General features: G+C 35.7%; 1 protein-coding gene across 3 annotated transcripts in view; it reads right to left on the bottom strand.

Annotated features, from left to right (window-relative positions):
* RECK (reversion inducing cysteine rich protein with kazal motifs) overlaps positions 1–22223 on the bottom strand; it is an 80552-nt gene that overhangs the window by 35855 nt on the left and 22474 nt on the right. Inside the window, exons 3-6 of one of the 3 annotated variants that reach the window (XM_012769965.2) lie at positions 19762–19836; positions 18078–18114; positions 14977–15062; positions 13188–13235 (exon numbers count right to left, since the gene is read on the bottom strand). The exons of 1 other annotated variant lie outside the window; for it this stretch is intronic. In XM_012769965.2, the coding sequence (XP_012625419.2) occupies positions 13188–13235; positions 14977–15062; positions 18078–18114; positions 19762–19836 (246 nt within the window). The remainder of the gene's footprint in view (positions 1–13187; positions 13236–14976; positions 15063–18077; positions 18115–19761; positions 19837–22223) is intronic. One more of the 3 variants, XM_012769966.2, reaches the window with a different exon arrangement.

Below are 22223 nucleotides of genomic sequence, written 5' to 3'. Positions count from 1 at the left end.
TTTTGAATTAAATTAGTCACTCAAAAATAAAGAACAGAGATTAAGAGGAATGAACAAAGCCTGCAAGAAATATGGAATTATATAAAATGGCCAAATGTAAGAATCATAGGCTTCTATGAGGGTGAAGAAGAAAATACAAAAGAGTTAAAAAACATATTTGAGGTAATAATTGAAGAAAACTTCCCTGGTCTTGTTAGAGATTTAGACATCCAGGTACAAGAAGCACAATGAACACCTGGGAGATTCATTGCCAAGAAGTAATCACCAAGACACATAGTCATCAGACTGGTCAAAGTCAACAGGAAGGAGGAACTCCTGTGAGCCGTGAAGTAAAAACCTCAAGTAACTTAAAAAGCAAAACCCATTAGGCTAACTATAGACTTCTCAACTGAAACCTTACAAGACAGAGGGATTGGGGTTCCATATTCAGTCTTCTTAAACAGAACAACTGCCAACCTAGAATTTTGTATCCTGCAAAACTAAGTTTCATATATGAAGGAGAAATAAACACTTTTCCAGACAAGCAAACACTGAGGAAATTTGTCAAGACCAGACTGGCATTGCAGGAAATACTCAGAACTGCATTATACATGGATCAGCACAATACACACCTACCAGTGTAAAACCACCCAAAAGCTAAAGCTCAGAGCTCAGATAAAACAATTGCACAAGAAGTAAAATAAGCACAAGAAGTAAAACAAAGCGATCAGGTACTATCCAACAACATGAACAGAACAGCACCCCATATATCAAATCTATCTATCAATGTGAATGGCTTGAATGCCCCACTCAAGAGATATAGGCTGGCTGAATAGATGAAAAAAAATACAACACAAGTATCTGCTGTCTACAGGAAACACTAACTTGCAAGGACTCATACAGACTCAAAGTGAAGGGATGGAAAAAAATATTCCATGCAAATGGAGATCAAAAGAAAGAGGGTGTAGCTATTCTCATATCAGATAAAACTAACTTTAAATCAACAATAGTAAAGAAAGATAAATATGGTCATTATATAATGGTAAAGGATGTAATTCAATAAGAAGATATAACAATCATATATATTTATGTACCTAACACAGAAGCACCCAGATTCATAAAGCAAACCATACTAGATCTAAGCAAGGAGATAAACAGCAGCATCATAATTGCCAGGGACTTCAATGCCCTACTGACAAAACTGGACAGATCATCCAAGCAGAAAATAAAGAAACAGTGTACTTAAATGGGACTCTAGAACAAATGGGCTTAGCATACATTTACAGAACATTTTACCCCAAAACTATTGAATATACATTCTTTCCATCAGCACATGGAACATTCTCCAAAATTGATCATATTTTAGGCCACAAAACATGTTTCAACAAATTAAAAAAACCAGAAATCATCCCATGTATCTTCTCAGACCACAGAATAAAACTAGAAATCAATTCCAAAAGAAACACTCAATTTTACACAAAATCATGGAAATTAAACAACCTGCTGCTGAATGATTATTGGGTAAATAATGAAATTAAATATGGAAATAAAAATTCCTTGAACTGAACAACAAATGGGACACAAGCTATCAAAATCTATGGAATTCGGCAAAAGCAGTCCTAAGGAGAAAATTCATAGCCTTAAATGCCTACATCAAAAAGACAGAAGGATCATAAATCAACAATCTAATAACACATCTCAAGGAAATAGAAAAGGAAGAGCAAATCAAACCCAAAGCCAGCAGAAGAAAAGAAATAACGAAGGACAGAGCAGAACTACATGAAATGGAAAATTAAAAATAAAAAATACACAGGATCAATGAAACAAAAAGTTCACTCTTTGAAAAGATAAACAAAATTCACAGACCTCTTGCTAGATTAACCAGGAATAGAAATGACACAAATAAGCTCAATCAGAAATGAAAAAAAAAAAAAAAGATATTACAACTGATGCCACAGAAATACAAAATACCATCTATCGATACTATGAAATTCTCTATGCACACAAACTCAAAAATTTAGAGGAAATGAAATTTCCCGGAAATTCCTGGAAAACACACAATCTCCCAGGACTCAATCTGGAAGAATAGAACTCCTGAACAGACCAATAATGAGCAATGAGATTGAAGCAGTAATTAAAAAAACCTCCAACAACAACAAAAAAGCCCTGGACCAGATGGATTCACAGCTGAATTTTACCAGACCTATGAAGAGCTGGTACCCATACTGCAGAGATTATTCCATAACATTGAGAAGAATGGAATGCTCCCCAACTCATTCTACAAAGTCAGTATCACCTTAATACTAAAGCCAGAAAAGGACACAACAAAAAAGAAAACTACAGACCAATACATCTTATGAATATACATGCAAAAACCCTCAATAAAATACTAGCAAACCAAATTCAACAGCACATCAAAAAAATAATCTTCCATGATCAAGTGAGCTTTATCCCAGGGATGCAAGGATGGTTCAATGTATGTAAATCAATAAATGTGATTTACCACATAAACAGAAGCAAAAACAAAGACCATATGATCATCTCAATAGATGCAGAAAAAGCATTCAACAAAATTCAGCACCCTTTCATGATAAAAACCCTCAACAAACAAGGCTTAGAGGGAACAAATCTTAAAATTATAAAAAGCATATATGACAAACCCACAGCTAACATCATACTGAATGGGAAAATGTTGAAAGCATTCCCACTAAGAACCAGAACAAGACAAGGGTGCCCACTGTCACCACTTCTATTTAACATAGTGCTGGAAGTCCTAGACAGAACAATCAGGCAAGAGAAAGAAATAAAAGGTATCCAAATCAGGAAAGAGGAGGTCAAACTACTGCTTTTTGCTGACAATCTTATCTTATATCTAGAAAACCCCAAAGACTCCACCAAGATACTCCTGGAATTGATAAATTCAGCAAAGTCTCAGGTTACAAAATCAATGTACACAAATCAGTAGCATTCCTACACACCAATAACAGTCAACCTGAGAGTCAAAGTAAAGACTCAATACCATTCATAACAGCCACAAAGAAAATACCTAGAAATACACTTAACCAAGATATCTACAAAGAGAACTATAACACACTAAGGAAAGAAATCAGAGATGACACAAACAAATGGAAAAACATATCACGATCATGGATTGGTATAATCAACCTTGTTAAAATGCCCATACTACCCAAAGTGATTTACAGATTCAATGCAATCTCCATCAAAATACCATCATCATATTTCACAGATCTAAAAAGTATAATTCTATGCTACGTTTGGAACCAGAAAAGAGCCCAAATAGCCAAAGCAATCTTAAGCAAAAATAACAAACATGGAGGCATCACACTACAAGACTTCAAACTATTCTACAAGGCTATAGTAACCAAAACAGCATGGCATTGGCACAAAAATAGAGACATAGACCAGTGAGAACAAAAACAGAGAACCCAGATATAAAACCATCCACATACAATCAACTGATCTGTGGCAATGTAGACAACAATATACACTGGGGAGAAGAAGCCCCATTCAATAAATAGTGCTGGGAGAATTGGACAGCCACATGCAGAAGAATGAAACAGGATCCCTATCTCTCACCACTCACAAAAATTAATTCAAGATGGATAAAAGACTTAAATGTAAGGCATGAAACTGTAAGAATGCTAAAAGAAAATGTTAGAAAAATTCTTCTAGATATTGGCTTAGGCAAAGAATTTATGAAGAAGACCCCAATGACAATCATAGCAACAATAAAAACATAAATGAGATTTGATTAAATTTAAAAGCTTCTGCACAGCCAAAGAAATAATCAACAGAGCAAACAGACAACCTACAAAATGGGAGAAAATATTCACAAGCTATACATCCAATAAAGGGCTAATAACCAGAATCTACAAAGAACTTGAGCAAATTGGCAAACATAAACAAAAACCAAAAAATAAACAACCCCATTAAAAAGTGGGCAAAAGACATGAACAGAAGCTTTTCAAAAGAAGATAGACAAACGGTCAATAAACATATGAAAAAATGCTCAACATCATTAATCATCAGGGAAATGCAAATTAAAATCACAATGAGATATCACCTTACCGCAGTTAGAATGGCTGTTATTAAAAAGTCCAAAAACAGTAGTAGATGCTGGCATGGATGCAGAGAGAAAGGAATGTTTATACACTGTTGGTGGGATTGTAAATTAGTACAACCTCTATGGAAAACAGTATGGAGAGTCCTCAAAGAATTAAAAGACCTTACATTTGATCCAGCAATCCCACTACTAGGTATTTACCCAAAGGAAAAGAAGTCATTTTGGCAAAAAGACACCTGTACTCTAATGTTTATGGCAGCACAACTCATAATTGCAAAGATGTGGAATCAACCCAAGTGACCATCAATTCATGAGTGGATTAACAAAATGTGGTACACATATACTATGGAATACTACTCAGCCATGAAGAAGGATGAATCAAGGCCTTTTGCAACAGTTTAGATGGAACTAGACACCATTACCCTAAGTGATGCATCTCAAGAATGGAAAAACAAACACCACATATACTCATTATTAAATTGCAACTAAACTGATGAGTACACATGGGCAGAGGGAAGTAAAACTCAGTGGAAATCAAGCGGGGGGGGGGGTAGGGGGAGGAGCGGGGAGGAGATGGGCGAAAGCCTAACTAATGGGTACAATGAACACTATCTGGGTGATAGGCACATTTATAACCCTGACTCAAGCATACCAAAAGTGATCCATGTACCCAAAAACATTTGTACTCCTGTAATATTTCTTAGTAAAAATAAATAAATAAAATAAAATAAAATAGTAACAGGGCTACACTGTTCCTCAGGCCTCAATAAATACAAATCTGTTGGCTTTTCAGAGATGGGTTGAAATTTCTTCCAGTTTGAACTTTTGCACTTCATATGAGGAATCCAGCTCATCAAATACTAAGTTTGAGATGTTAAATAATTGACCCTTAACACATACATGTTGGCCAGGTGAGGTGGTTCATGCCTGTAATCCTAGCATTCTGGGAGGCCGAGGTGGGAGGATCGATCAAGGTCAGGAGTTCAAAACACAGCCTGAGCAAGAGCAAGACCCCGTCTCTACTAAAAGTCTCTACTAAAAATTGAAAGAAAGAAATTGGCCAACTAAAATTATATAGAAAAAATTAGCGGGGCATGGTGGTGCATGTCTATTGTCCCAGCTACTCGGAAGGCTGAGGCAGAAGGATTGCTTGAGCTCAAGAGTTTGAGGTTGCTGTGAGCTAGGCTGACGCCATGGTGCTCTAGCCCGGGCAATTAGAGTGAGACTGTGGATTTTGGGGTGGTTTACTATACAACATTATTGTATAATAGATAATAATTGATATAGATATAATTGATAATACACATAGTACTCAGCACTTTCTCTACTCATCCAGAGAGTGCCTAATTCATAGTCATTTACATGGCGTTTCCACATAAAACTGGTATTTACTCTGAAAAAAAGTACTGTCCAGAGTGGGAAAAATTCTATTAAAAATTTCTATTTATACAAGTACTAACTGTAGCACCCAGTTAAAGACAACAACTTTATGCTCATCCTTTAGGTCTTACCTGCTCTATGAAGACTTCCCCATTTCCCTGGGCAGGGTTTTTTTTCCTTCAGACTCCAACATGTCTTATACAGACTTCTAGCAATGTACTTGTCTCACTGTATTGTAACAGATTACTTCAATTTCTCTCTTCCCATGGACTAGACTATGAGCTTCTCGTAGACAGTGGCTAAATCCTTTCATCTTTGTACCCTGAGAACAGTGCCTGATACACATTATATTGGTTCAGTGTATTATCAATTAAATGAATACTGAGAGAATGAATGACAGGTACAAAGACAATTGTATGGACTTTGCCCCAGCAACTCAGAGGTTATTATTAAAAAGAGATGTGTAAAAACAGAGTTACATTAAAGGGTGACAAATGCTATATAATAAAGCATGTAAAAGGTTCAGAAGTAGCAATCAATTTTATGTGTGTGGAGGAAAGAGAGATGAGCAGGAAAGGTTTCAAAGGGGTATGATCTAAACCAAAATTTGAGGCAAAGGTTGCCAGCTGGGTAGGAGTAGTGGTATGCTAGGACTAGCTGTCTTGAGTCTTGATTTGTAGTATTAATATTTGCTGATGTTCATAGTATAAATACCCTCACCCATGGCTGACTTCAAGCTATAAACTGCTTTGCAAAATTTCTGAATATTTAACAATCTGTACTCCCTATCTGGTAGATGCCAGCTCCAATAAACTACTTGATGGGAGAATGTCAGGATAGATTCAGGAAGACGGAATTCCAGGTAGAACAAGTTGTACAACTAACAAAACAAAATGGTCAGTCTAGCAAATTATAAGTAGCATGCTGCTGAAGAGTAAAGGAGAAAAGAGCCAGGGGCTAGATTGAGAAACGCTTGGGATACCAGGCTGAAGGGCATGAATTGAATCCTACTGGGGAGCAATTGAAGGATTTAAGGATAGAAGTGATGTCATCAAATTTGGTCTTTAAAGAGATCACTCTAGAAGAAGTAGAGATAGTAGATAAGACGAGAAATTAGACATAGGAAAACTGGTTTGGAGGCTATTGCAGTAGTCCAGAAAAGTGGTACAAAGGCCTGAGGCTAGGGCAATTTCTGAGGATCTGGAAAGGAGACTGATATAAAATATATTTAGAGGCAAATCTTTAGGGCTTGATAGCCAGTAATTTGTGGGAGATGATGAGAAAAGAGGAAAAAGTAGACAATGCATCTTAGGCATTTATGTGTCTGGGAGGACTATACTGGTATAAACAAACAAGAAATATAAGAAAAATGATAAGGTTTTGTTTTGGGGTATGTGTGTGTGTGTGTGTGTATGGTATTATTAAGGGCAAGGTGAAGGGAAGGGAGGTAGAAAAGGTAGGAAAAGTAATAATCAATTTGGTTGATTTGAAATCAGTTAATTGGTTTATGTGGTTTTTGTTCCAATGGAACATTAAAAGTACATATATCCCCAGCCTGAGAAACATAGAGAGACCCTGTTTCTACAAAAAATAAAATAATTAGCCAGGTGTGGTGGGGTGTGCCTGTAGTCCCAGCTACTCAGAAGACTAGGATGGGAGGATCACTTGAGCCCAGGAGTTTGAGGTTGCAGTGAGCTATGATGATACCACTATACTCTAGCTTGGACAACAGAAAGAGATCTTGTTTCAAAAAACAAAAAAACAAAAAAAAAAAAAACAAAAAACAAAAAAGAAGTACATATACACAATAGTGGTTCAGGGGCTCAGAAAAAGAGGTCAACAAAGAAGATTCTGCAGCTGTCATCATATAGGGACAATTAAAACTATGAGAGTAGATAAGATTGCCTATGGGAAAAACCATGGCCACTTAAGATTATACCAGGTCACAATCTAATCCAACTTGATCAGATTTTCCTTTTGGGATGATCTCATTCAGGTGATTTCTGAGAATGAATTAGAAAGGAAATACACTAGTAGCAAAGAGACTAAATACCAAATTACAACACAAATATGACAAAACAAAACAACATACAAGTAGAATGTAATCAAGGTTTTATACTATCTTAAGCCAGTACTGCAGGACCTAATAGGTTTCGCTCTTTTTGGAGCTCATCAGCTGCAGGTAACGGCTCAAATTTACTCTGACACAGTATACTTGTACAACATTTCACTATTTACAAAGTCTCCAATTCAGAGTCTTCTACTTACTATATCCTGACAATTCTTGGGAGTTTCCTCAGCGTTATCTTAAAGACACTTTACACTTAGGTCTCAAGGGCTTCGATGGGGCAAAGTACCACATAATTCTTTTTGTTAAAATCCCCAAAAGCTGAGTAGGTGAGGAACAACGCAATTGTCCACAGCCTAGGCTGTCATCTGTCCTACCAGATGGTCTCCTCTATTCTTAGAACTATTGCAGCACAGATCCAACCATATTGATGCTTAGGTCTCTAGTTGTCCAGAGAATCCTGTTGGTCCTGACATCCCTGGCCCTCTTATCTCTAAATTGAGCAATTTTTAAATTCCTTTTCCTTTAATGTTTCTGGTAATAAATCTAGAATAAAGGTTAATTTGAGACAATAAGGAACAAAATAAAATTAATTGATACACAAAAATCTTTGAGCAGAACATTTTATTGTAACATTTCCTGAGGATACACTGTATAGTCTGTGTAGATGTACATAAATATATACCAAATACTGGCATCCAGGGGGCAAAACCAAGTGTATGGTAAGCTATCATCTGTGGTAAAATGTGGTGAAGAAGGACTATAAACACATATTTACTTTTATATGCAGAAAATACCTCTAGTAATTTTAAGAACTGGGTGGTTGTGGGATAAGAGATGGGAAAGAGACTTTATTGTATACAATTTTGAATTTTGAACCATGTGGATATCCAAAAAATAAAATTTAACATATACTTGCACCCTTCTCCTATGCAATTAGCTGTGATTGCCAGGTGGTACTTGATAGGACCATGTGTGGAACTCACGAGGCCAATTGTCTTTGTTCTTGTGGTTCTAAGAGTTTTCTTTATTATCCTCAGAGTCTTCAGAACCAAAGCCCCATGGCAAAATAATATTTCAGTTGTATTAGCAACTACTTAGTGTAAAACTTAACTGCTTTAAGACTAAAAAAAAATTAACTCCTCACAAAAATACTTCCTATAACTTTCCTTCATAGTTTCTCACCTTCCTTAATGAAATAACATCAAATGACCAGACTGAAGAAAGCTAGGAAAGAAAGGAGAAACATGAAAATGATATTACTGAAAATAATATAAAAGAAAGCTCAGAGAAGAATCTATGAAAGAAGGAAGAAACAAGTAAAAAATGGAAAAGTGTGAAGGTAAATTTGTAGCACTGTATTTTAGTGGCTCATGCAGCAAATGGAAAGGTTTATTTATAGTCATTACATTAAAAGAATGGCAGGTAAGATTTAACATTAAAGGTATGAAATGGATTTGTGAAACCCAAACTAAAATTTATCTCATCACTTTATAGCCATTGCCAGGTCTCTGGGAATTCACCAGCCTCACATCATCTTAATGATGCTTATTCTGACATTCAAGGAAGAAAATAATTATCAACAACCAAAATTTGTTTTAAAAAATCATGATTTAAAAAAAAATCATGATTTTGGTGGCTAGAAGAAAATGTTCACAGCTAACTTGTGGACAAAGACAATGCAAAAAGAATCTACACTATATTTCTCACATCTCAAGTTCAACATGAACTCATTTTTACTTTAGTTCTAATCAGCCAATGTGCACAAATATGGCTGTACTTATGGTTTACAGCCAGCATCTATCTGTTCCGGTTATTGGTGCCTATGGTATTCCAGCTGTTGAATATTTTGAATATCATTCTTAGCTCTAGCATCATACATCCACAAACCTTATGTGGCCTAACTGATACTTCTAGGTAGGCCAAGGACTAAGCCTGTGAAAATGCATGCAGAACCTACAACTGAGCATGTCCATGACACTTGAACATGTCCATTAAGGCGTCAAGCTAATAGTTGATTTTGGTAGCTTCTAGAGACCAGGGCTTGGTGACCCCCAATCAAACAAGTGTGATTCTGAAAGAAATATTCTTAAGTACTGAAGGATATACTCTTTCTCAAGTATTGGTCAGAATAAGGGAACTGCAGAATTGGAAGGGAGATTGTCAGTCAAATTTCCTGTCTATTGCAAAAATCTCCTTCAGAATATGTGAATCCAGTTAAGTCTTTACTTGAGCATCTCCAGTGATAGACATTCTCTTATTTGGAACTTCTCAAAGATAACTTCTCAAAGATAAGTTCTTCCAGAGAATATCTGTGTCACCTTTTCTCAGTCACCGGAGGACCACTACCATTTCAAAATCACTTTAAATAAATTCTCAGCTTGAAGTTTTATAAACACCCACTTAGTATAAATCTGGGCTACAAACTCAAGGCAAAGCTTTCTTATAACTATGAATTTTAAATGGAGACAACATTAAGGTTTGAGAGAGGCAATTTTCCTTGCAGTCCCCTAAAAAGGGAGATGAGCTTATTTCTCGGTCACCCTAATACTGAGGGTATAGTCCTTTGGGAATCCCAAATTTATTGGTGTAAAGGGGAGGGGACTTCAATTAGATCTTCCACCTTCAATCAGAACCAAGGATTTGTCTCCTGACATCTGAGCCCCATGAAGCTATAAAGCTATGAAAATTGATTCGGCAAATGCCCTCAAGGCTAATGCCTTCTTCAGTACTCTTACTTCTCTGCATTCCTTCCTTCATTTAGTTTTTGGCTTGAGCATTCCATATTTTATTTCTAGCAAATTAATCCAGCATTTTAAATTATTTCCACCTGGAGGATTGGTCCAGGTACCAAGTCTGCCCTATTACCAGAAAGAGAAGCTCTAAATAGTACCTTCAAGCATACGAGAATAGTAAATGTATGCTAGGAAACTATGCCTAAGTGGTTAGGATTGTTTCTTCTATCTCCCTAAACATCATCTCCTATATTTAATCCATCATAACAAATCCTATTGATCAATTCTGCCTTCAAATCTCTGATTTATTCTTAAATACTCGATTCTATTGCTATCATCCTAATTCTGGGCCTTATGATGTCTTTTTAGCTAAGCTAGAGGTGCTGCAGGGATCTAAAACTTAGCCTGCACACAATTAAGAGTTTATGCTTCCTAAAATATTGCCTTTGTTATTTGTTATAATATATTTGTCACCTCTTAAAGAAATCATCATCACCCTCTACTTAATAGTGGGTTGAGCCTCCAAATGTTATCCTTCCAGGATTTGGTCCTACTTTGCCTATCCAAGCACAGATTCTCAGCCAAAATAGGTCTGTCTTTTCTTTTCCCCTTACCTAAGCCATGTGTATTTGATTCATGGTCTTATTATCCGAATTATACCAATCCTTTCAGGGCTTTCATTTGCAAAGTTTTCCCTGATAATTCCCAACATGCTCTCTCGGCTTTCTGATTTCCCTGATACTTTGTGGAGGCAGTAATTATTTTAATTAGTTTGACTCAATTTGATATAATTCTTTAATATTTGGAGTTAAGCTATAAGTAGCTTACCTAGAATTCTAACCTAAGTCTGATTCCAAAGTTTGTGTTCTTTCTAATATATAAAACTCTTCTCAGTATTCAATAAATCCTTTTTGGTTTGCATAAGAAATAAACCAGACTCTATAATTCAGATGTAACGATGCTTTACATTTAACTGGTTTATCTCAGGTTGGTTGGAACAAAGCAGAATCTTAAATGGCATTATAATTCTTAAACTTTATTCATTTAAGTAAATTTCTTACCAAATCCCCTCAAAAAGAATTCTGTAGCAGCTTACCAATAAAAATAAACATTAGCTCCTCCAAATGTAATTACCTACTCTCTAAAATTCAAATCAAACTACAAAACCACTCTTCAGGGTAAATACTACCCCTAAAATTATAAGCCTAAAGAAATGGCTTACACATCTAGAAGTTCACACTAGGGACCACTCCAATATTAAGGAAAACATACTAAAAGCCTAGTTTTATAAATTATTCAGATGTTGATAAACAACCAATCTAGTTAAAATAGGCTGCATTACACCAAATTTACCTAATTTACTTTATAACAAAGTTTATCTGTAGGCTAGACTTCAATAATCATGACAGTGACTGTTATTTGTAATGCAGAAGTTTTTGCTTACATTAACTTTTTGCTTTCACCTCTATTTCTAAGTAATATAAGAAATCAAACTGAGTCTCAAATTATCTCAAATAATTTGTGGGGTTGGCTTTAAAATAAAAATAAAAGAGCCCTCTTGGCATGTAGAATTTTGGAAAATGGTTGCTTAATTCTAGGCCAAAAAAGGGAGAACAGACTGGGAAAAGTAAACTATTCTTAGTATTTCTATCATAGGACAGTGTTTGTCTCTCTTACCTTTCCTGTCCCGTCCTTCATCAACACATATTGGCAGACTTCCTAGGGCAATGCAGAAATCCAGACAAGAGAAGGAAGCACACTAAAATAATGGAGGATAGGCTATAGAAGATGGACAGTGTCAGACATCATGGGGGAGAAAAGAATTATCACAGTTAGCCACTTTGTTTAAGAGAAACTAAAACTGGTCATTTCAAAGGTAAAGAGACAAGAAAAAAAACAAAGAAATCTTTTACTTATTTGTAGCAAGGATCCTTTCAATAAGAACAGAGGAGAGCTGGTATTAATTTGGAAATTTGCCTTCAGAGGAAAGGATATAACTTAGCAAACAGTACAAAAGGACAAAAGATAAATAAGACTCTCCAGTATAAAAATGTTAATCAAGAGATAATTATAGGCTTTGAGAAAAGAAAAAAAATAAGAACTATAATCTAGAAGCAATTAAGAGAGAGTTATTGTCTTCTCCAAGAATACAGCAATAGGAATCCCAATGTTTATATATAAAAATGGTGAATGAGGCATATGCACTTAAGTTTTCTTAATTACATGGCCTTACACTATGAAAAGCAACTATACTGTCACATTTAACAATGGAGTTCTAGAAAATTAACAAAGTAGCCCCAATGAGGAGTGTTTTCACATCAGGGACAATCTTCTGCACATATTTGCATGGTGTGAAATAAAATATCTCCTCCACCTCTGCCCTAATATCTGCCCCATCTAGACACCACATTGGTTGAAATCTCACCATTGGGAGACAAGAGTTCTTCAGATTTAATATAGCCTTTGTAACTTAGTGTTTTATTTTCACCCAAATGCAAGATGCTAGGAAAGTTTGAAGCTATTCATATTAACAGTGTGATTTTGTTTGTTTGATTGTTTTCTTCATGATTTGAGGTCATTTATAAAAATGGATACTTTAGATGGATCAAGAGATATGAAAAGGGGCAAAAGAACATACAGAACCTAAGAAAAACTATTTCACAACCTTGGGTACAACCAGTTGCTTTGTTATGAAAACATTATAGGTTAAATCCTTTGCATGTGAGATTTAAGCATTTCTTTAAAATTAATGCTTAATTTCAACAAAATTAACTAAAGTCATAACATTTCTAAACAAGGTAGATGACATTTTTATCAAGGCTAAATTTTCTGTAAAAGGCAATTTGTGTAAAAAATGAATTCATTTAAAAAATTTAAGTGCTTTTGTCAATTTTGATAACATCTGAATAGTCCATGCAAATTTGTTAAATAAAATGCATACCTCATACTCTTTTCTGCAAACTTTGGAAATATCATTCTTTGAAGATGCCTAAAAGCCAATAAATTTCTCCATTAATTTATTATACATGCTATTCAGCACAGGACAAAAAAGAAAAAAATTAGTATATGTTAATTGCTAATATAGTATTTTTTATTTTATCAAGAAAAATCTTATGTTCAAATATTTAAAAATCCCTAAAATACAACAAACACATTTCATGTAATTTCTTTAAAACAAACATCACCCCCAGGGCCTACTAAATATTCTAGAGCTTCACTCTAACTCTTAGGGCTTTAATCTCACATAATACATGGTCCTTTTGTTATTTCAGAAACTAGATGACTTTGAAGGAAATGTAAATCAGAGGACTTTTTAAGAGCTGAATTCCACTCTGTAGCAAATTTTCTTGTGAAGCTCTGCCACAGCAAATTTTCTTGTGAAGCATTGCCAGGGCACTTATATTTTGCTTGTTCTTTAACCCTCCACATTCTAAGCTTTCAAACTGAATTTATTCAGCCAATTTCCTCAGAAAAGTGCCATATATAATGGAGGGGCAACTAAAGAGAGAAAGTGTGCTATGCCAGGCAATTATCAAAAGTTATTTTAGGTAAGTCTCTTAACAAGTTTATGAAGAAGATATTAACCCCTCTAGAGAAGATGAAGAAACCAGTGCTCAGAGAAATAGCATGTTATTTACCATATTTAAATATGTACTTTCTATATAAAAAAGCCAAAATAAATCTGCTGGGGGGTGGTTATTCTTCCAGATGACATGAGTCTCTAGAGATATCAATCCAGAGTCATGGGCTCTGATTTCTTGTTTCAGTCCTCCTGTTCTATCAGCTAGGCCCATGCAATTCATAACAGATCAGCCGATGAGGCCAGTGAGAGCAAGAAGCAGAATGGGCTGGCAACTGCTTTATGTCCTGCTAGACCCATTATAGTTCAAATCCTCCACAACTCAGTTTCATCTCAATGCCTGGAAGAGAGCAGCAGATAGCTAGGCCATGTGGTGCCAAAGAGTGTTACTCAGGCTATATAGTACAGTGGTCTATGTGAAAGTGAAGGTGATACTGTGTCTCGTATACTCCTGTCATGAGACAAGTCCCCAGAAAAAGAAAATAAGAGAAGACTTTCTAGCTGTAGTTTCAAGTTCATCTAAATAATCATTTCTAGTTTCCCAGTTACTTCTACTCCTGCCACTTGGAATGGAGGAGCCAGGAAGTCAGATTTCCCATTCTGAGGAACCACTATTAAAACATGCACAGTGAGGAAGAACTCAGGGGCCTAAGGTGAATCAGAGTAGAGATATATCAAATCAAAGAAGTCATAACTCACTATAAGAGTCACACTAATCTTAGGAGCAGAGAATAAATATAAGAACACGATCAGAGTAAAGCCATGATGAAAGAGAGAAGGGAGATAAAACAAAATAAGCCAACAGTGTCAACTGTTCTCATTCAAGCATTCCCTAAATTTACATGACCATTTGGAGTCACTCAGCATTGACTCAGCATGACCATAAGCAAAGTACAAAAGGCCTCAATTCTTTCTTTGTGTGACAGAAAGGAAAGATGAGAAGGAATAAGAGAAGGCTGAAGTAATATGCAGCAACCATAACTGAAAATGCAGCAAGTCTAAAAAGAGATGGTTTATGCAAGAAATACTAAATTTGTAGTTTTTGAGTCACCTCTTCAAAGCCATGAGGTGGGAAAGGCCCAATTCATATGCACAGCTAAAACCCAAACTGCACTCCATGATGCTTAAGAGCCTGACTGTCCAGCATTACCTGCTTGCATGCCTGTCGACACTCCAAGGCAATAGCCAGTTCACAGCAGCCTAAGCCAACCCAGCCATCAGACTTCTTAAACACACCTTAAAAACAAAATGTTCAAATGCTTAGGTCAAAAGTAGCAACAAAAACAAACAGCACACCAAATTGTTTCGTGGATACCACTAAAAGTCAAAGCAGGTGTCCACCAGAAAACTAGCTCAGACAAGCAGGGCCTCAAAATTATTAAGCCCTTCCCTTCACCCCTATGCTCAATGCCGTCACAGTCTCCTTAGAGTCCCTCACAGAATAATTATCAGGTCCTTTATTTTTTCTCTCTTGTCCCTCCTACCTTACATTTTCTAAGTCATTCTTATTCTTGGGTAGATAGCATCTCTATCAGAGGACGTACAGGGTCAGGAAAGCAAAAGAGAGGCTTTCCTTACTTTGAAAAGGTGAAAAATTTATACAATCTGAAAAGAAACTGAAGTATGCCTTCCTCACTTTTAGACTGTGAATCTGAGGCAAAGATTCTAATTTAACTTAACAAGCAAACAAACAAAAAAGGGCACAAATATTATTGTATTCAAAATATTAAATACCTATAATAGCATAAAACCCATGATCCTGCTTAAAAACTGATACTTAGTAAACAGGCAGGAAAATTTTCTATGAACCTGGCCTGGCTTTGATGGGCACACTTACTCATGGGGCAAAATAACTATGTACTACCCTGGTTCAATTTATGTACAGCAGTGATTTCTCCAACCAAACTACTGTGAAACCAAAAGATGATAAAATTATAAACAGTGTTCTAATTTGTTTTTTTAGATGCCTTTTGCAATCATGAATGTCAATGAATGACTCTTAAGACAAAACTAGGAGATTTAAGAAATAATTATGAACAGAGAAAAGACTTATGCTTATAGGGATGCTGTTAATTCCTCCTTATCTCCTTTACAAATTGCTTTATGTTGCATCTATGTAATACATAAATATGCAAATCCACATTTGCATTAGATTATAATTTACATTTGAAAAATACGTCAGGGATTCAAGGCAATAAGTAACATAGTTTTCCAAATGAAACTAGGACTTAATACAAATAGAAGCATTCTGCTAAAAAACAAAATAAACAAACAAAAGCAAAGGAATTATTCACAGATAGACAAAGCTCTCAAAATATAAACAATAAATTGCTGGCTGGGCATGATGGCTCATGCCTATAATCCTAGCACTCTGGGAGGCTGAGGCAGGAGGATTGCTTGAGCTCATGAGTTCGAGACCAGCCTGAGCAACAGTGAGACCCCATCTCTACCAAAAATAGAAAAATTGGCTGGGTGTCTTGGTACACGCCTGTAGGCTCAGCTACTAGGGAGGCTGAAGCAAGAGGATCACTTGACCCCAGTCATTTGAGGTTTCAGTGAGCTATGATGACACCACTGTATTCTACCTAGAGTGACAGAGACGGTCTCAAAACAATAAAAAAATAAAATATAAACTGCTTACAAAGTTGATTAAGTATAAACTCCCACAATTGTAAAAACTGACTAAAAATATTTCATATTACAAGCTTATCTGTATGTGTTAAGGGTACAAAGGACAATAGAATTTCATCTAGCCTCATTGCCTACTAAAGTTTCCTCTAATTCTTTGCTGCTTGCTCTTCAGAATCACTCACATTTCAGAAAGAATTTTAAATGGAATCAATGTAGGTCATAAACTTTGTGAGCTGTTATACCATAATATAGTATATTGCTGCTTCCATGTACCCAATGACTTCTTAGAAAATATTAAATCATAAGCATTTACATTTATTGAGCTCCTCCTCATGTACAAGGTACTCTATTAGGTCTATGTGGGCTATGAAATTATGAAATAGATAAAATATATGATTTATCCCATTATGGAGATTACAGTTTAGTAGAAACAATGTGTGTGGTGTGTGTGTGTATGTGTGTATATGTGTGTGTGTGTGTGTGTGTGTGTGTGTATGTTTATAAAATTCCAGGACAGTAGGTAGAGGGATAACTAGGAGAACAGACAAGGAAGTGGACAATTCCAGGAAGGCAAATAACCCAATTTGTTTGAAATGAAAACTGCAAACAGCATGAGAGCTGTTAGATTTCAGAGATACATAAGGTATACTCCTTTTTTTGAAAAAGGAGTATATATAGAGTAATTTTCAAAAAAATTACTCTAACCAGGGCTGGAAATGAGCTGCAATCCTAGAAAACAGTGAATGTCAGGCTAGAGACTATGGGCTTTATTTCAATAAAAGTAGATATCCCCCAAGGGCTTCTTTTTGAAAGGGATGGGGAGAACAGATATAATGTGTTGAAACATCAGTTATAAGGTTGTTATAATATTCTATCCCAAGAGTGTAATAATAAAAACTTGAACTAGGAGTAGAGAGGACAAATATAAGATTTTGCAAGGGGAAAGTCAATGGAACTAGAAACAAAAAGGAATCAGAGACAACTTGAGGGATTCTAGGTATAGTGTCATTCACAAGAGGTGCAGTTATGAGGCTGATTTGAAATTTGCACTTCAGATGCCACCTGGATGCAGAGATCCACGTAGAGATGGCTATAGAGATGTCTAGAAGTCACAAACAATGATTCAGATTTGAGAGTTACTTCTCAGGGTTGATTAGGTAACAGTTCTTGGAAGGAATGAGATTATCAGAGTGAGTATGAATAGAGAAGGGAAGAAGACCACACACTGGAATAATTACAGTTTTTATTGGAGAAAGAAGGTAAGAAAGAATAAAGTTCTGAGGCTAAGGTGGAGTCATAAGGAAGTAGTGGTCAACAATAATATCAAGTGTTGCAGGAAAGTAGTGCTGAGAAAAAGTCATAAAATCTAGGAACCATGAGATCCTGGTGATCTTTCAAAAGATTACTTTCAGCAGAAGGACAGAAGTGGAGACAAGAATACAAAGTTACGGATTGAGTGAATAAGAATAAATTATATATTTGAAAATGTGGGTGGTGAAAGAAAGAAGAGGACAGAAATTCCAGAGTACAATTTAGGTTATAGGACTATGGCACAGATTTTATGTTCACAAAAGAAATTTTTAAAATTAAATTGCTAAATGTTACACTTCTATTGCTTACCTGGCAAAGATGAATTCATACAACTCCAAATTTCAACCTAAAATTATAATCAATAAAAGGCTTTTATTTAGATAACCAGTTCTTAAATATGACAATTCATTTCTACAGAAATTATGTACAGCTAACTTGATTATGGTTGTGCCTATACACTCAATGTTCTAGGACTAAATGTACATAAACCAGCTATTCAGGGGAGGAAAGAAAACTGAGATACAAAAATATTGCTTGTTCTTGGCCAAGCGTGGTGGCTCACGCCTGTTATCCTAGCACTCTGGGAGGCCTAGGCAGGCAGATAGCTCGAGGTCAGGAGTTTGAAACCAGCCTGAGCAAGAGTGAGATCCTGTCTCTACTAAAAATAGAAAGAAATTAATTGGACAACTAAAAATATATAGAAAAAGTTAGCTGGGCATGGTGGCGCATGCCTGTAGTCCTAGCTACTCAGGAGGCTGAGGCAGTAGGATTGCTTGAGCCCAGGAGTTTGAGGTTGCTGTGAGCTAGGTTGATGCCATGGCACTCTAGCCCGGGCAACAGAGTGAGACCCTGTCTAAAAAAAAAAAAAAAAATATATATATATATATATATATATATTCGTTTGTTCTTTTCTCGTTTTCCATCTAACAGCAGCACTAAGGATGAATATGGTTACTCAAGATACTTATTATTAATAGAACTGCTATTTCTAAGTGCATGGACACAAGTGTTTTCAGACTAGAGGAAAATGTGTCAGTTATAACTGATCATTAACTTTTTTCCCCTCCACAAAATACAAGCCACCATATCTAAAGAGGTTCTTGTATCCAAGCTCAGGCTTTCTTGGTCTGACCCATGAACATCACAAACACTGAGGATAGCCCAAGCATTAGAGACATTTTAAGTTACCTGATTCAGATAGGCAAGCAATATATCTACAGTATGCCAGAAAATGGAAAGATAGGAATAATAAGTCACATACTTCCCTTATACCAAATTCAATTTTTCAAAATCAAAATAAGATTTAGTTATTATAATTTCTACAAAACTAGTCAAAATACAATAAATAAAATCCCAAATTACAGATAAAATATTATAACAAAATTTAAAGACTAGAACACATATTTAAGGTTTTTAGATCTATGTCATTGAATAGATAAGAAAAGATGAAAGACAATATTCTATCTAGTAATATGTATGAAGATCTTTTTAAAGTACCTAGTTAAACCTAACACAATCACAATTAATGGGGTTTTTTTCATGTTTTTTTTTTTTTTTTTTTTGAGACAGAGTCTCACTTTGTTGTCCAGGCTAGAGTGAGTACCGTGGTGTCAGCCTAGCTCACAGCAACCTCAAACTCCTGGGCTTAAGCAGTCCTGCTGCCTCAGCCTCCTGAGTAGCTGGAACTACAGGCATGCGCCACCATGCTCAGCTAATTTTTTCTATATATATTAGCTGGCCAATTAATTTCTTTCTATTTATAGTAGAGACAGGGTCTCACTCTTGCTCAGGCTGGTTTCAAACTCCTGACCTCGAGCAATCCTCCCGTCTTGGCCTCCCAGAGTGCTAGGATTACAGGCGTGAGCCACCGCGCCCGGCCCACAATCACAATTTATATCCCAATCGCATTCAAAAATTTGCTAAATCTAAAAGTAACCCATTAGATGGTTTCATTTAGACAAAAGCTTCCACAGTTAAGTTAAATAAGACTTACCATTGTTTCTGGACAATAATCTGGGGCTCGCTGCAACAGATGTTTTAAGCGGGATTCACTTTTTGAGGAGAAAATCTATTTAAAAAAAAAGGTTTTCTATAAGAAAGAAGAAGAGGTAAATTTTTTTATCCTCTAGATTTATCAGTTGTCTAGAATATTTTCCAACTTCATTTTATAAATGGAAAACCATTGGAAGGATCTAAATTAAGCTGAGGTAACATTTCTTAAAAGGTTGGTTAGTTTGGCAAATAATCAAGAAAGTCCAAATATAACAAATCTAGACCTTTTTCTATTGACCCAAAGTGGAGAAAACCAGACTACCAACTTGTTTGGGGGGAGTGGGAGAGGGAGAGGAAGAGGGAGAGAGACAGAGACAGAGAGAGAAAAGAAAACAGAAAAGGAAGAAAAAAAGATAAATTTATTCTAAGGTATTCTATAAATTGGTTTAAGTCAACTGATGACAATGAAAAATCGACTATGTCACACCCATGATGTTGGTGAAGATCCAATTTATGAATAGTATTATGGCACATAAGTTTTCCATAAAATGCCATAAAATAGAGACAAAGCCATTTTTTAATATTGATGTTGAGAAGCTGACAAAGTTCACTCACCAAGCTAAATGATTCACTTAAAACAGGACTTTAATTAATGCAATTACAATTTGGTGTCTCAGTAAATTATAAATTATCATACATATCAAACAAATTTTCATGATTACCTATAAATAGTCAAGACTGTAAAATCCATGAATGCTATGGACAATGAAAAAGGATTAACCCCAGTTAGCTTATTTAGCCCTCATTTTCCTCCAAAACTACTCACTACAATTAAGAAGTCAAAGGAGCTGGAATATCATTTTTCAACCTCTAGTGAATTAACACATTTAGGCAATTATCAACAATGACTGCTAACATCACAAAAAGAAACAGACACAAGACAATTTATGGGGACACCAACAAATCAACAATCAAAAAACCCAAACCCAAACCAAACCTTATCTGAATCTGACCAGGCCTCTGGATCCATCTCATAAGGTAGCTGCTAGCCATGCATGGCTATTTAAATTTAAACTTAGATAAATTAAATAAAATTAAAAATTTCAATTCTTCAGTCTCTTTAATCACATTTTAAAGTGTTCACTTGGCACACGTAGCTACTGGCTACCACATAGGGATAGAATATTTTCATCATTGTAGCAAGTACTATTGAACAGTTCTGCTCTGAATCTAACTACCAATTACTAACAAACATAGAGAAAAGAAGAACATATTAAATGACACCAGGGGGATGTAAACAGTAAAGTTTAGACTAGGGGTAGGGAACCTGCAGCCTTAAAGCCACATGTGGCCTTCTAGGTCCTTAAGTGTGGCCTTTTGACTGAATCCAAGTTTTATAGAACAAATCCTTTTGTTTTTATTAATACATTTTTGTTTGTCTTTTATATTTTTATTTTTAAAATGCATGTATTTAAAATATCAAAGAATAAGTTTCAACGAAATAATCTTCCCACATAGACTAGCACAATTAGAATACTGGTAAGCCATATGGGCTAAACTGACAGCTGGTATGCTCATGATTTAATTCTTCCCTGTCTGACTGGCACCATTACTGCATGAGGCTGGTTGGCAAGAGTTTTATGAGGGTTGAGTACGCCAGTCTATTATCAGCTTTTGACAACAGTACACTGTGTTTCTGTCTGAAGTGGAATTTGTGAATAGTTGCACAGCTCAAAGGTATTTTTTAATTCTGTCTGCTTAACGGCTCATCATATCAAAAAAGACCAAGAGAATGCTGAAGGAAGAAAACAGATTTTTAAATGAGGATTGGAAATTGCAATATTATCTTGTTTCTGCTAAAAATAAGATGATTTGCTTGTTTTGGGATACTGCCATATCAACATTAAAGAAATTCAATGGTCATCAGCATTACAACACTCATGAGGAACACAGATATTTTAAATTAGAGGGAAGGGCGTGAAAGGTTATATTGCAGAATTAAAAGGTGAAAAGCAAAAGCAAAGACAATTCTTTCAAGCCCCAATAAGACCTGGAAATAACGCCATTGAAGCAACTTATAAAGTAGCTTATATACTTAGGAAAAAAGGGAGGCCATTCAGTGATGTAGAAATTGCGAAAGAATGCATTGTTGAAGCTGTAGGATGCTGAGACTCCGAAAACGTTTCAAAATACAAACAATGCCTCTTTCAAAGACAACCATAACTCATCAGCAGCATGAATTAGCCTTCAACTTAACCAAACAACTTCATGCAATACTTCAAAAGGAGAATACATGTTATTCAATCACTTTGGATGAAACAAAGCTATTGACTCGGCACAGGTTTTATATTTTACTTGGGTCAGAACAAAAGGTTTTCTTTGCTATAGTTACTTGCTTTGAGCACTCTTGCAAACAGAACACGGGGAATAGATATCTTCAACAGTTTTCAAGATAAATGTTGT

Source organism: Microcebus murinus, chromosome 12 (assembly GCF_040939455.1).
Source record: "Microcebus murinus isolate Inina chromosome 12, M.murinus_Inina_mat1.0, whole genome shotgun sequence".
NCBI classification, from domain to species: domain Eukaryota; kingdom Metazoa; phylum Chordata; class Mammalia; order Primates; family Cheirogaleidae; genus Microcebus; species Microcebus murinus.
The sequence above is the reverse complement of the archived record's forward strand: the minus strand, read 5'-3'. Positions and strand labels throughout refer to the sequence as shown.